The following is a 14,186-nucleotide window of genomic DNA, read 5'->3' on the forward strand; positions in this document are numbered from 1 at the left end:
TGATAGCTTTTATCCTTTGAGAATTGTGAATCTCAGCAGGCATATAGTTCTACTGCAAATGTCATTGCAAACAGAGTTGGGCTTACCTTACCACTATTTTAAAACAAATAAATACTTTAGGGCTTGTGTTTTGTTTATCCTGATTAGAATTGAGAGCAGTTCTCAAAGTAACCTAATTTAAATGGATACTTATTTTGTTGTTGTTTCTATTTACTTCTTTATTTTGGCTTGAACACAAGGCCTTGTGCTTCCTAGGCAGATGCTCTACCACTTGGGTCAGCTCTCTTTGGCTTTCAGTTAATTTTCAGATAGGGTCTTATATGTTTGTCCCAAGGGCAGCACAAGTGATCTTCCTACTTGTGCCTTCTGTGTAGCTTGAATGCACAGACCAACACACCTGACTTGTTGATTGAGGTAGGGTCTTGCTAACTTTTACCCAGTCTGGCATGAAACCATGATTCTCTGGATCTCTACCTCCTAAGTAGATGGGATTAGAGGCATGCACCACCATGCTTGGCCCTTAGACAGATCCTTTGGTTTTCAGCAACTCATTTAAGGAAGGAATCCCTGAGACCTGCAAATTCCATCAGACACTGTCTTGCTAGCCCTGCACGCTTTGCCTGCATCCATCCTCTCTCCCTAGGGAGAGGAAGCGACTCCGAATCCGACTTGCCTCATCGGAAGCTGCCAGATGTAAGGAAGGATGATATGTCTGCACGACGGACTTCCCACGGTGAGCCGAAATCAGCAGTGCCTTTCAACCAGTACCTCCCAAACAAGAGCAACCAGACAGCCTATGTCCCTGCCCCTCTGAGAAGGAAGAAGGCAGAGCGAGAGGAGTACCGGAAGAGCTGGAGTACTGCCACTTCCCCCCTGGGTGGGGAGAGGCCCTTCAGGTAAGTCCCCAGCCTGAGCCTGTCTCCTTCTTGGGGAAGCTGGGTGTGAATGAGTCCGGACTTAAATGTATGAGCCTTGCAGAGTGTGTGGTGATAAATAGCAGCTCCAGAAGATTCCTAGAACACAGGTACAAAGTGAATTGTTCGTTCATCTCTCTCCTTCAATCTCTCTGTGTATGTGTATATTTCTTCTTATGTACTGGCTTCCTCTTAGGATTTAGGGACTCCGTGGTAAACAAGGTAACACAATCTACTTGTACTGTCTCTGATTTTCCATCCATTATACATTTTGTTAAAAGTTGTAATTATTGCCGAGTGCAGGTGGCTCAGGAGACTGAGCTACTCAGGAGACTGAGATCTGAGAATTTCAGTTCAGAGCCAGCCAGGGCAAGAAAGTTTGTGAGACTCTTAACTTCCAGTTAACCAGCAAAAATACAAAATAAAACAATAAGCTGGAAGTAGAGCTGTGGTTCAGGTCATGGAGTGCTAGCCTTGAGCACAAAACTCAGCACAGCACCTAGGCCCTGAGTTCAAGGAATGGCACCAATTAAAATAGGAAGGAAGGAAGGAAGGAAGATTTAATTAATGAGCTGAAGAGCTCAGAGACAAATTTCACCTTTCTGGCCGGAAAAAGAAAATCTTCCTTTCGAGATCAAGTTCAGAACAGTTCTTAATGTTTACGGCATGAGGTATTGTATTAGTGAACAAATGGCTTCCTCTAGTTGTGGTCACATTCCCAGGATCACACCCTACGCTTTGATTTGTCTTAAGTGCAAGTGGTATCAGCATGGCTGGGGAATGCGCATGTGCGCCCCAGCGGGTCTGTTACCTTGGTAAACTGTGGTCTCCTCCCCACTAGCTATCCTGAAACCATAGAGGAGGAGGGAAGTGAAGTGGGGTCTCCTACTGAAGAAGACCCCGTGGGCCCGATGGGCCCGGCTGGTGGGTTAGAACCAAGCCACTGCAGCGGGGAGGAGCAGCCTCCCCAAGAGGCGGCTGTGATGGCTCCAGTTCCCAAGCTGGATGACAAAGACAAGATGGAACTCCAGAAGCGCAGGAGACTGGAGCAAGCTGGAATCAAGGTCATGCCTGCTGCCCAGCGCTTTGCCAGGTTAGCTGTGCTGGCCGATGGCTGGCCTGGCTGGCCTTCCGCATGTGGGCAGGTCTGGAATCTGTGTAGCCAGTGGGACTTACCTCCTTCTCCTGCTTCCTGCTTGCCCATCATGTCATTCCTCGCTGCTTCCAAGAAACAGCTAGATGCTGGCCTTTGCAGAGGGCAGGTTTCTGCTGAGGCCTTGGCTTTCTTAAGTGGAAGTAGTTTGCTCTGGGTTGCTTGATTAGACCAGGCTGGTACTGTAATCCTGGTTTGAGCTGGGGAATTTACCCAGCGATAACTTTTTGTCTTTCTGTTGTTTGTGGCTTGTTGGTTTTCATACTCTTCCTAAATGGCTCCTTATCCCACCTCACACATCAGTAGAAACCTAGTGTTTTTGAAGAGGGGAAAACCCCTTCAGCAAGAATTACAAACCCTACTTACTCTCTTTGTCTTAAGGGCTTAGTAAGAAGATTGAATTTCTTAGTCTCTTTCTTTGCTTTAGCAAAATTGATTCAAAAGCAAAGAATGGAGTAAGGATTTCTTTTAATTGTATAATCATGGTGGCCTCCTAAGGCCTATGAGATGAAGACCATCAACAATTAAAGGAAACCATAGTTCTCCCTTTTTAAGTAGTGTTCTGAAAGACTGGTTAATTTTTCTTCTGTAAAAACCACAATGATCCTTGTAACTAAAGGTGGCAGCCAGCATTTATAGGACAATAAATGTTCATTTCAGTTTGACACTTGAAATTCTTTTACTTCTTGCTATTCCATATAATTCTAAAAGACAGGTGATGTACTCATTTTTCAGAACAGGAAACAGGATCAGTGATTGTCAATGAATCTGGGCCTGGGCACTGTCCCTGAGCATTTCAGCTCAAGAGGAGCACTCTACCACTTGAGTCACAGCACCACTTCAGGTTTTCAGGTGGTTAATTGGAGATAAGAGTCTCATGACTTTCTTGGCCAGGCTGGCTTTGAGCTGCAATCCTCAGATCTCAGCTTTCTGAGTTGCTAGGATTACCACAGACATTCTGTAAATTTAATTCAAAGATTCTACATCTAGAAGATTTTCTTGTGCCAGAGATCAAACAAGATGTTGAGAATACAGTACAAAACTGAGTAATAGGGGCTGGGAAGGTGGCTCAGTGGTAGAGCGCTTGCCTTGCATGCCTGTGGCCCTGGGTTCGATTCTTCAGCACCACATAAGCAAAAAGAAAAGAGCCAGAAGTGGAGCTGTGGCTCAAGTGGTAGAGCACTAGCCTTGAGCTGAAGAGCTGAGGGACAGCGCCCAGGCCCAGAGTTCAGGCCCCACGACTGGACCAAATAAAACAAAACAAAACAAAAAAAAAACAACTGAGTAATATTCTTCACTGTGAACCATGGTTTGGTCTTCTCTTTCATCTCTCTTAAAGACTCAGGTATAGTGAGTATTACTAAGTTATATAGCTAAGACTAGGGATTTATTTAGCCAAATTTAATCTATATATCTTTGATAACCCATGCCTCTATTTGTTTTAAATCACATCTGTGAAGTTGTTAAGCTAAAGTTTCCCACGGGAGTTTCTTGAAGTTTATTGAGCTAGTACAGGAAGACAGATGTGGAAAAATGGAGTATTTGACAGGGTGGAAATTTTCTTAAAAAAATATCCTCAGACACTTCAGTAACTCGGAGGCATATTTCCCAATAAAACATTGAGCTTTTCTATGACAAATCCCATTCTCTAAGCAAATGTAGTTGAAAATATAATTCTGATGGATGGGTATAATATTTCTGTGGTCAGTTTTTGCTCCCATTCATGTTTCTTGTTCTCTCTCTCAACTTTGACCTATTTCATCTACAAGAACTCTAGGAAGACATATTTGCAGGTCAATGGGTATCATCCCACCTCAGACTTTCTAACTTAGCTTTTTAGAATTGGGTTTGAGTTTCAGTCAATGATGTATCTTCACAGAGAATGTTTTCAATAGCAAAACAACACAGTGGTTTCAATCATCCAGGTTTTTTTTCCCAGCTGTCCAGAGACAGATTTATTTCAGCTGCTAGTTCACTCCTAGAAGTTTTATATATACCATGCCACCAGCCTGGTGTGTCTATGTTTTTGTCACATTACTTTTTGCAAGCCACTATAGAGTTGTGAGTCATTCTAAGTTTATCCACATTTGGGATCCTGCTTTTAATGTGGCAGAAAGTTGCTTAACTGGAATGCAATGCATAGCATGAAGAAGAAAAGGATTCTTGCTGTCTGGAAAATAAGAATATAAATCACTAAAATATGCCAGTGTCTCTCAAAGCATTTTAACCTTGGCCTCCTGTTTTGACATCCTGCTGGATCGCAGCCAGTACATTTTTGAATCCAACAATGAATCCAGTGAGAGATCCAAGAGAGTTTCAATCTCTCTCTCTCTCTCTCTCTCTCTCTCTCTCTCTCTCTCTTCTCCCTGCCTATATTGGGTTTTAACTCAGGGCCTCACACTCTGTATTAGGTTTTTTTTTGCTCATGGATTAGTCAGGTTAGGCTGGTTTCAAACTATGAGCCTCAGAACTCAGCCTTCTGGAAAGTTGGGATTACAGGCATAAGCCACTAGCACTTGTTTCCAAGATACTTCTTGGGGCCCATTTCTCAGCTGGGAGAGTCTAGATTTGCAGAGAGAAGTGAGAACGCTATGCATATGGTTTGCAGGGTCAGGAGCATTAACACTAAAAGAAACTTTACTTTTATAGACTGTTTTTCTGTTTGCTTCCCAAGGACTCTCAAACACCTCCTTGCATTAATTTAAGGAACAAAGGCGCCTGTCATTCCATTTCATATGAGGTTGACATCCAAAAGTCTCACGCTTCTTGTAAAACAATCTGTTAGAGCTATCTTAGCATCCAGGGACAGTCTGTAGAACTGCTTAATAAATGTGTGGCATTTGATATTTATTAGAGTTTCCATCAAAGTAAAAAAAGTTAAAAACTACTTTTTCTTCTGTTTATTTTCTGGTCATGTTAACTTAATTACCCTCCCTCCACCATAGAACTCTGCCAAAGAAGCCAGATTTCTGGTTTTTTTTTTCTTTTAAGAGGATAAAATAAAAACCAAGATTCACTTCCTCTGAATTAAAATACCATGGAGATTTGAGTTCTCTTATTTGGTGTTTCCCATTGGAGAAGTAAACTTTAAAAAAAAGACTAAATTATAGGCTTCATGTGATTGTACTCTTTTCTAATTGTTTGCATATGTTTCGGCACTCAGTATTTTCTGAGCTAGTCTGTGAATCTTCTCAATCACATAGTAATTAATTACAGAGGGGAAAATATCTCCCAGGAACAATAGACATTCTAGAAATCTTTGGACGAGGAGCAGATGTAGTCAAGTGCCAGACACGTATTCTTCCTCTACCTCTTGCAGTTGCTGACTCCCTGATTCTTGCTGTATAGTTTCTTGGGTCTTGGCAGACACAGAACATGCATCCACCTTTGCCACTTTCTGCCTGGAGGTGGGATGAGTGGGGAGGTTTCTGGAGTTCCCTGACATTCCTAAGAGAGCTCATAGGCTTTTCTGGAGAGCCTCGTTTCTTTGAATAGAACACATTGACTGCCAAGCTGAGTGCCTTGCTTAGGCCTTGCCAAGTGTAAAAGGATGAAAGAAAATGTCAGCTCTTCCTTACTTTAAATCATTATCTCATTTGCTTTGAAATATCTAAATTTTAGAAAGCCTGAGACAGGACTTTTTTTTCCCCATCCTGTCCCCTGCTTTGGGGCCACACATCCTGTTATGATGGTTTTCCATGAAGACAATGGGCTAGCAAGTTGTAAGCTCTTTTTCTCATTGTATGATGGACTGGGTTTCCTTCCAGCAAGTGCTGTGTACCAAAAAAATTCCTTCTTTCCAAAGAAACTTGTGTATAATGACCTGAAAGAACACAAAAATACCAGACCATCCGTAAAGAAAGATGAAGCCAGATAGCTTGGCTCGTCTGCTTAACAGGATTTAAATGCATTTACCTAAGGTCATATGACTCTAACTAGAGATCTTAATATTTTCCTCTCTAAAGTGGGCATCATAGCTCCCAGCTTGCAGCAATGTCATGAATGTCAGGCTTCTGGAAAGGATTAATTGTTCATAAAGTTGTAGTTATTGAAAAATAGAGTAAAATCTATCCATGAGTTATATTGGACTGCCCTTAGTATCCTTTAAGATAGAAATGATAACATTACAGATGTCATTGGAAGACTTTATTAAGTGAACACCCATGCTACTCTTTTTCACCTTTATCTTCTATAAACCTATTATTGTGTTATTTTCATGGCCAATAGTGCCAGCCCAGAATTTGTATCATTATTTTTTTTCCTCTCTGTGAGTCTGCTTTGAATCTCTAAATGTACAGAATTTACACAATTAGTGTAAAAAAAAAAAAATCAGTCATTGTGCCAATTTGTATCTTTAAGCAGCCAATCATACAGATACTTTTTTCCACCCCCTTGTTAAAAGTCCACATATCTAAATTAAGATCACTTGAAGCAAGAGCCTACTGGGGCCTTTAGCTTAAAACACAAAACACCAGGGGGGATTTGTAGCCTAGTTGGGCTACATGAGGTACACCAGATTCTGTCTGCTCAAATTGGCATCACAAATTGGCAGGGCCATTTGCATACATGTGTACTTTTTATTCCAAAGAACTGTGTCAGAGATGAGGCCCAGGCCTCCTGGTAAAAAGTGGAAAGAGTGTAGCTAGGTGCAGGCCCAGGTCTCCTACCCTGGGTCCCTCAGGGGCTTCCCTGTGCTAGCGTAGAAATCTGAAAGAGCTTTGTAAATTATAGTGTTGGCAAAATTGTAAAATATGATTTGTTCGTCTTGTGCTATCATCAATCCTGGCTGAATGTTTCTGTCACCAGCAAGGCAAATCACAACTTCATTCTCAGTACAACCCACAAGCTCCTTCTATTTAGTAACCAAATTACTTCCTTTTCTCTAGTTCTCATAATAATGATAATGCTTTTTTTTTAAGTTCTTTATTCTTTTCTGTCTTTTTTTTTTTTTTTGAATGATGCTCTGCTTTCAAAACTGTTCCTGGCAGGGTTGTTTGCTCAATGAATAGTACAGTCCTCTATTCATGGTGTCATGGTACAAAACCTTGGAGCCAGGCTGCCTCGGTTTGCATTTTCACTGAAGCAAAACTCTTTGACCTCCGGCAAATTTCTTAACCTAATCTCACTTTCCACTTGATAAAATGAGACTGAAAATAACAGACTTTGCAGGGTTCCTGTTAGAGTTGGACAAATTAACACCAAGGAAGAATTCTAGCACGTAATTTGCATTCAGTGATGAAGCCACCTTCATTATTATCAAGGTTCTTTTTACTGAATACCTTTGAGGAGATTAATTCAATGACCTGTCATTTTCCAGTAATCATCCTTCCTAGCCATAGTCAACTAATTCAAGTCTTGTGAGCAAGCTTCATGGAGAAGCCAGGTAGAAGACTGTAAGTTCCATGGGCAGCCCACTGGGCAGGATTTCATGTTTTAAGAAATAAATTTTCTTGAGAGCAAAACCTAACCATCACACACATTTTCCATGTTTTTCATTTCTACTGAGAATAGTGATGAATAGTGTGAAGACATTTTCTGGGCATTGTCAATGATGCTTTAATTTTCCAAAAGTCAGAGGGAAAAGGAGTCTACAGTTGCTTTCAGGCAGTGAGGTGGCTAGGCCAACTGGTCATCGTCTCATTGCTGGTTCTGCGCTCAGTCAGGCTACCTTCTCTTCCTCCTGTCTTCGTTTCTGTGAGTTTGTTTTTTGTGGGGTTGTTTTTTCTTTTTTTGTCAGTTGTGGGGGATGAACTCTGGGCCTGGGTGCTGTCCCTCAGCTCTTCAGCTCAAGGCTAGCACCCTACCACTTGAGCCACAGTGCCACTTTTGGCTTTTTTTCTGCTTATATGGTGCTGAGGAATAGAACCCAGGGCCTCATGCTTGCGAGGCAAACACTCTACCATGATCCAACTTCCCAGCCCCGATGAGTTTGTTTTTTGAGGAAAGAAAATGTATTCTTGATGTTCTCTAAAGCCTACACAAAGTAGGTAAACTTTCTTTAGAATTCAAGTATCTCATTGCTTTATCATCTTTATGAACTAGGAAGTTCATAAAGCTTATGAATGAATTATGGGAAAAGGTGGCAAAATGTCTTTCTACAATGCAGTCATTTAGCATATAACCAAGCAGCCCTGGGAGGTGAACGGTATTGGGGATTGAAGGAAGAAGAAAGGGTCACTGATAGAGCACCATAAGCTTTTACATCTTAGGTGTTTGTCCACTTAGTGGTAAACTATTCCAGACATTTCATGTGAGCTTAGTTGGGCAGACAGACTTTCCTTACATTCTGAAGTCCGGTACACATTCTATCTTGTAGGCATACCATCACATAGCTGCATTCGTTTTCTCGTGGATCCGTTACTTGGTGGCTTAGTGTTTTACTCTGGTATCTGATAACAAGTTGAAGATCTACTGGGTGTATTCCTAATGTACTAATATTTTTTAAATCAACAAAGAGCTTCCTGCTTTCCCCCAACTTCATGACAAGAGGCAAAGGTGTGGCTCAAGTGATAGATCACCTGCCTAGCGAGCATGAGGCCCTGAGTTCAAACTCCAGTACTGCCAAAACAAAACCATTTAAAAACAGTTCTTCAAAGGAATGGGGATTGTCAATTTCAGAGCCATTTAGGATCCTGCTTTTCTGGCATTTTAGAACCCTGCAAACTAAAGAATTGTTTACTGTTACTAGTAACTGGCTAAATTCAAGGTTTTTTTTTTAACCTATTCTAACTATGCTGCAACTGAAGACTAAAATAATAAAGTGTTATCATTTGAACTAACGATATGGAGAGAAGTTTTTGTTTTTTTTTTTTTTACTAACAATACGGTTATGTGGATGAAGGTGGGAATGTAAAACAAAACATTTGGCTTGATCAAATATGGAGTTCCATTTAATTTTACTCTATCAGTCAAAACCAATCAAGTGAAGAGAAAGAAGCTGTTTGTGATATTATCCTTCGCAAGGAAAATCCTTTCCTGACCCACCAACATAGCCCAGAGTCAGAAGATGAAGCTTCGAGCAGACTGCCTGACCTTGAAAAGGATGACTTTGCTGCCAGGAGAGCCAGGATGAACCAAAGCAAGCCAATGGTGCCTTTACATCAACTCCTCTATGGGCCTTATCGAAAAAAAGATGCTGAGAAATCAGATGGCAGCAAACAACTGTCAAAGGGAATCCCAGACAAGAAAAGTCTAGAATATAAAAGGTGTGCACTGTGTCTGTGTGTCTATAAGAGAAAAAGAACAGAATGAAGCAAAGGTGGTCCGTACCAACCTCTGTTCCCCTTTTCTGCCCCAATTATGTGCGCCTTGACATGGTGATTTATTTAACTGGCTCTCCAGCTATGCCACCATTTGATATTGAAATGCAGATGACAGAAAGTGCCCTGTCTAAAACAGGGCTGTATTTACCAGTTAAATAGCATGGATATAGTGTATAGATATGCTGTGATGGTGGTGATATTATCAATTGGCTCCTTGGCTCGTAGACATGTCCTTTTGTCTTCAGAAAGTAGCCAATCCCTAACGCTGCCTCCATCTATTCAAAGGAGGCAGGAAACATAGTTACTCTCTTGCGCTAAGCTCTTCTCTCCTATTAGCAATGTTTATCTGTTGTAGGAAGGAGAATGAGTCTTGTTCTTTCTTCTCTCAGATGGCAAAATCACTGGACAAATGATAAGCATGTCTCATGAGAAAATAACTTCTCAGATGTGTAATATACTTCTGAATGTTCTGTCATAGAAATGTTTTTTAAGGAAGTTTCCTTCTCCCAACTTTTCTCTCAGCATCTTAGTACAGATTGAGCATACCCAATCTGACATTCCAAAATTCAGCAGGCTCCAGAATCTAAAATACTTTGTGGGCTTAACATACCACCATAAGTGGAATATTCCACGCTTAACCTCATGGGGCAGATCAAAGGAAAAATGCAACAAAATAAGGTATTAAAAAATGACCTTCGTGCTATATCTATAGCATGTATAGAAAACAAAAATGTATATCGTGTTTAGACTTGAGTCCCATCCTCAAGATGGCTCATAAATGTGCAAAATATTCCAAAATCAAAACATAAATAAAACCTGAGATCCAAACACTTCTGCTCTCAAGCATTTTAGGTAAGAGATCCTACGCTCATTTTGTCTGTATTGAAGCGGATTGGGAAAAGGAAAATTATAGCCATATGGAATTTGATCAGTGATCTTTTTTTTGTTTTAAGAGAGAGTTTTTTTAATCATATAACATCTCTGCTTGCTCAATTTCATCCTACAAAGCTTATCATGCTTGCATTTTCCTCCTATCAAAATCAGTTAGAGTTACAGTGTTTGTTTCCTTAAGGAAGCACTACATTCATACAATTCTGAATCAGAGCAAGGATAAAGGCAGAGAAGAAAGACCTGGCAATCATTTCTTTTCACAAATGTTCTTGCCTGCACTGGCTTTGAACTGTGATCTTCAAGTCTCAGCCTCCCAAGTATCTCGAATTACAGATATAACTATCAGTGTGCAGCAAAGAAACTGATTTTCATTGAATATGCTAGAATGTTTATACATATAGCTACTGGGTTAAATTACATTTGCCAATGAACTTTTACTCTTAGAAGAACAATCAAAAAGATCGCTTTAGTTCCCAGAGAGGTGACTGGTTTACTGACACAAGAAACATGTGGCTATTGATTCTGTGATCCAGGTAAAGAACAGCTACCCTCTGCTCTTCACCTGACTAGTGCTGTGAAGCAGCCTGAGGTGGAATGTTGGAACTTGCTGTTTGGAATTGACTTCAATGTTCTTTCAGGCAGTTGCTAGTTTCATTTGAGATTTTTCAGATGTGCACAGCATTCCAGCACTCTCCAAACTAATCCTCAAATTTGGATCATGCCAAGCTTGTTGCTGACATTTTACTGATACAGAAAAATATTCTGAGATTGCTAAGGAATTCAATCAGAAAACTTGAATTCATCCCAGTAACTTGAATCATGTGGGAACTGGGTCTCATTATTATCAAACTGAAATCTCGTTACTGTCCTTAATAGTCTTTCAGAGAACACTGGCTTCTCTTCTCAGACTAAAGTAGACACTGTATCTGTTGGGGGAAAAATTGTCTCATTACAAGGTCAAAAGGGCAGCTAGCCAGGTGCTGGTAGTCGATGCCAGTAATCCTAGCTCTTCAGAAGGCTGAGATTTGAGGATCTGTAGTTTAAAGCCAGCCCAGCAGAAAATTACTTGAGAATCTTATTTCCTATTAACCAGCAAAAAAGCCAGAAATGAAGGTGTAGCTCAAGTGATAGAGAGCTAGAATTGAACAAAACAGCTGAGAGACAGCACCCAGCCCTGAGTTCAAGCCCCAGTAGGGCCATCCTTGCACACACACACACACACACACACACACACATACAGAGAGAGAGGGGGACATCATAAATGAAAGCAATTGCAGCTACAATTGAGCTGATAATTATGAGAAATGGGGTTAAAAAAAAAAAGATGCTTCTGCCCTTCCATTCTGTCCTCAGCCTCTGAAGTTCCATGCTTGACTTTCTGATTGTCTGCTTCCTTTCCTTGAACCTGATTTTTCTAATCTTGTGGGGGGCCTGGATCAAATGGATAGAAACCAAGGCCAAAAGGAAGAGGTGAAGGATACGGTGACTTGTGTGATCCGAGCTCAGGAGAGTGACGTCATGGCAGAGGGGACCAGGAAGATGCCAGACCTTCACAAGGATGACCTGGCCCAGCGGAGAATCCAGGGCAGCTGGGGCCCTCACCGCGAGGCTCCGAGCTTCATTGCCCTCTCCCCCATTACGGAAGCTGATTTGCAGACCTGGGAGAGACTGCAGGTGTCAGGAGGCACAAGGTGTGTCACGTTTCTCCCAGAGCAGTGGTTGTGTTTTATGTTGAAGGACTCCGTCCTATGCTTACCTTTATTTGACTTTTAATCTTGATGGCTGGAAAATGTGCCTCCCCAACACACACAGCTTCTGGAAAATCTGTATGTTCTGCATGAAGGGAAACATTAACACTAAAAGCCATAAGATACATTTAAGCTGAAATGTCCTATTTAACCAGCCACCTTACAACGAATGGTTCTTTCTTTTGCTAACTCGTTTACCATAAAGAACTTAGACTTGACCTCTGTGTAATTTTCAAGATTTCCCCTCTGCCTCTGATTTTCTTCTGCGATCATTCATGATGATATTAGAAGTGATATTTTGAAAGGGATGGGAAGTTAAAGTCCCGGTCACCTAGGCAACACAAGAATCATTTCTTTGATTCGTTAGTGCAAAAGCAATTCTACTCTTAATCTTTGGGACTATCTTTTTCCATACATCTTGCTTTGTGCTTTAGATCTCTGATTGATTTGTACTTGCCTTAGAAATCTTTGGAACTTTATTTCTGGTTCTGAGCAGGGACGGAGATGCGCAGCACACCTGTGCAGCCCCCGAGCCATCCCCAGAAATCAATGCAGAAACGGCCATCCGAGATGATTTTGCCAGCCGCAAAGCCAGGGCCTATAAGAAAGCGTCCAGCCCTAAGCAGAAGTTTGTGCACTTTGGGCCAGTGACAGAGATAGATCAGCAGAAATGGAAGCGACTCAGCATTGGCAAGGCTGGACCTAGGGAGGATGTAGTGGTCGAGCGTGACAGCGAGATGCCAGCTTCTTCTTCTGGGTCCCCTTGCTCAGCGGCTACTTCCAGAATAAAGGAAGAGCGAGTGTTTAGCTCGCAAAATGACTGCAGGTATTTTCCCGCCGTCTTTCTGCAGGAAGATGTATGTGGGAGTCACTGCGGCTTTTGGAGTGGCCAAGCACACGCTTAGCATAGGGGAGGCCTCGGGTTCAATCCCCAGCATGAAAACAATAAAACAACCAAGCTTTTGCTAAAGCACCTGAGATGCCTAGAGATGTAACCGACTCCTGTGCAGAACAGCAAAGAAGTCACATTAAGGGTCGCCCTGGGAGAAGCGTGTGTGTGAGGCTCTGTGGCAGGCATCCATTTCTACTCTGTTGGCATGGGAAATGCTGCCTGGGAATGCCAGTAATCTCCACCAACGACCCTTCTGGCCTCTGCTACATTAAGTGCTATTTTATTAGTAGAAAACTGAGCTAGACGGAATGTTTTAAGGCTTCTCCAAAAGATGTATCTATAAAAACCCAGCTTGTCTATAACTTTCCTCTTTCCTATCCCACAGTTATGAGATAGTTCATATTTTAGACATCCAAGCATACTCATTATACTCATTAAAAAAGTAAAAGTCACCAGGTGCTGGTTACTTGTGCCTATAATCCTAGCTACTCAAGAGGCTGAGATCTGAGGATCACTGTTCAAAGCCAGCCCTGGCAGGAAAGTCTGTGAGACTCTTATTTCCAATAAAATATATATTTAAAAAATCAGAAGTGGAGCTTGTGGCTCAAGTGGTAGGACACTGACCTTTAACAAAATGCCCTCAGGGAGATCTCCCAGGTCCTGAGTTCAAACCCCAGAGAAAAGTAAAGATTTCTTTCCACACCTAATTTTTTAATTATATAGTAAATCTTGAATAGAAAAAGGATGCTTCTTTGGAGGGAATGCGAAAGCACATTCCTTGCAAGGTATCAGTCTGTAGGCATGCCACCAAATCTTCCTTGTTAGGGGCTGTCCAGCTGTGAATCCCCAAGCCCTTATTTGGGGGCTCAGTCTATGGGACTGTCCTCTCTTCCCTTAAGCAGGAATAATGCATTGGTAAGACTTTGAACCTCCATTCCACCTGCCCTGGACAAGCCACTTTTCTCTCCACAATGGCAGAAAATGCTCAGGACATTGTTCTTCATGCTTTGTCCTTGAAATCCGAAGGAGGAAGTGTGAGCAGCCCAGGACATGGAGGAAGTGTCTGGATCTAATTGGTGGTAGGCACTACAGAGGAAAGCAGGCAGGAGATAGAGATGCCCTAGAAACATTGTCAGGTCTTTAGAGAACTGGTAAGGATGCAAGGTAAGGGCAGGACTGGCAATGCAAACTTATGTCTTTGAGGGCTGTAGGAGCCTCCACTCAATCAGACAGTAACAAGGTTGTTCCCAGGATCCTTGATTTAGCTCAGGCCTCTGCCCCAGTACCCACTGCATTATCTACATCTGATTTTGTCACCCTTACTAA

At 41.8% G+C, this 14,186-nt stretch overlaps 1 protein-coding gene across 1 annotated transcript in view; it reads left to right on the forward strand.

Moving 5' to 3' along the window:
• The window catches only part of Limch1 (LIM and calponin homology domains 1), a 305,943-nt gene that overhangs the window by 230,683 nt on the left and 61,074 nt on the right, over positions 1–14,186 (forward strand). The window contains 5 exon segments of the mRNA XM_042678042.1: positions 644–896; positions 1,756–2,007; positions 8,976–9,272; positions 11,669–11,911; positions 12,465–12,794. Coding sequence (XP_042533976.1) covers positions 644–896; positions 1,756–2,007; positions 8,976–9,272; positions 11,669–11,911; positions 12,465–12,794 — 1,375 coding nt within the window.

Source organism: Dipodomys spectabilis, unplaced genomic scaffold (genome assembly GCF_019054845.1).
Source record: "Dipodomys spectabilis isolate Male_0828 unplaced genomic scaffold, ASM1905484v1 ptg000043l, whole genome shotgun sequence".
In the NCBI taxonomy this organism is placed as follows: Eukaryota; Metazoa; Chordata; class Mammalia; order Rodentia; family Heteromyidae; genus Dipodomys; species Dipodomys spectabilis.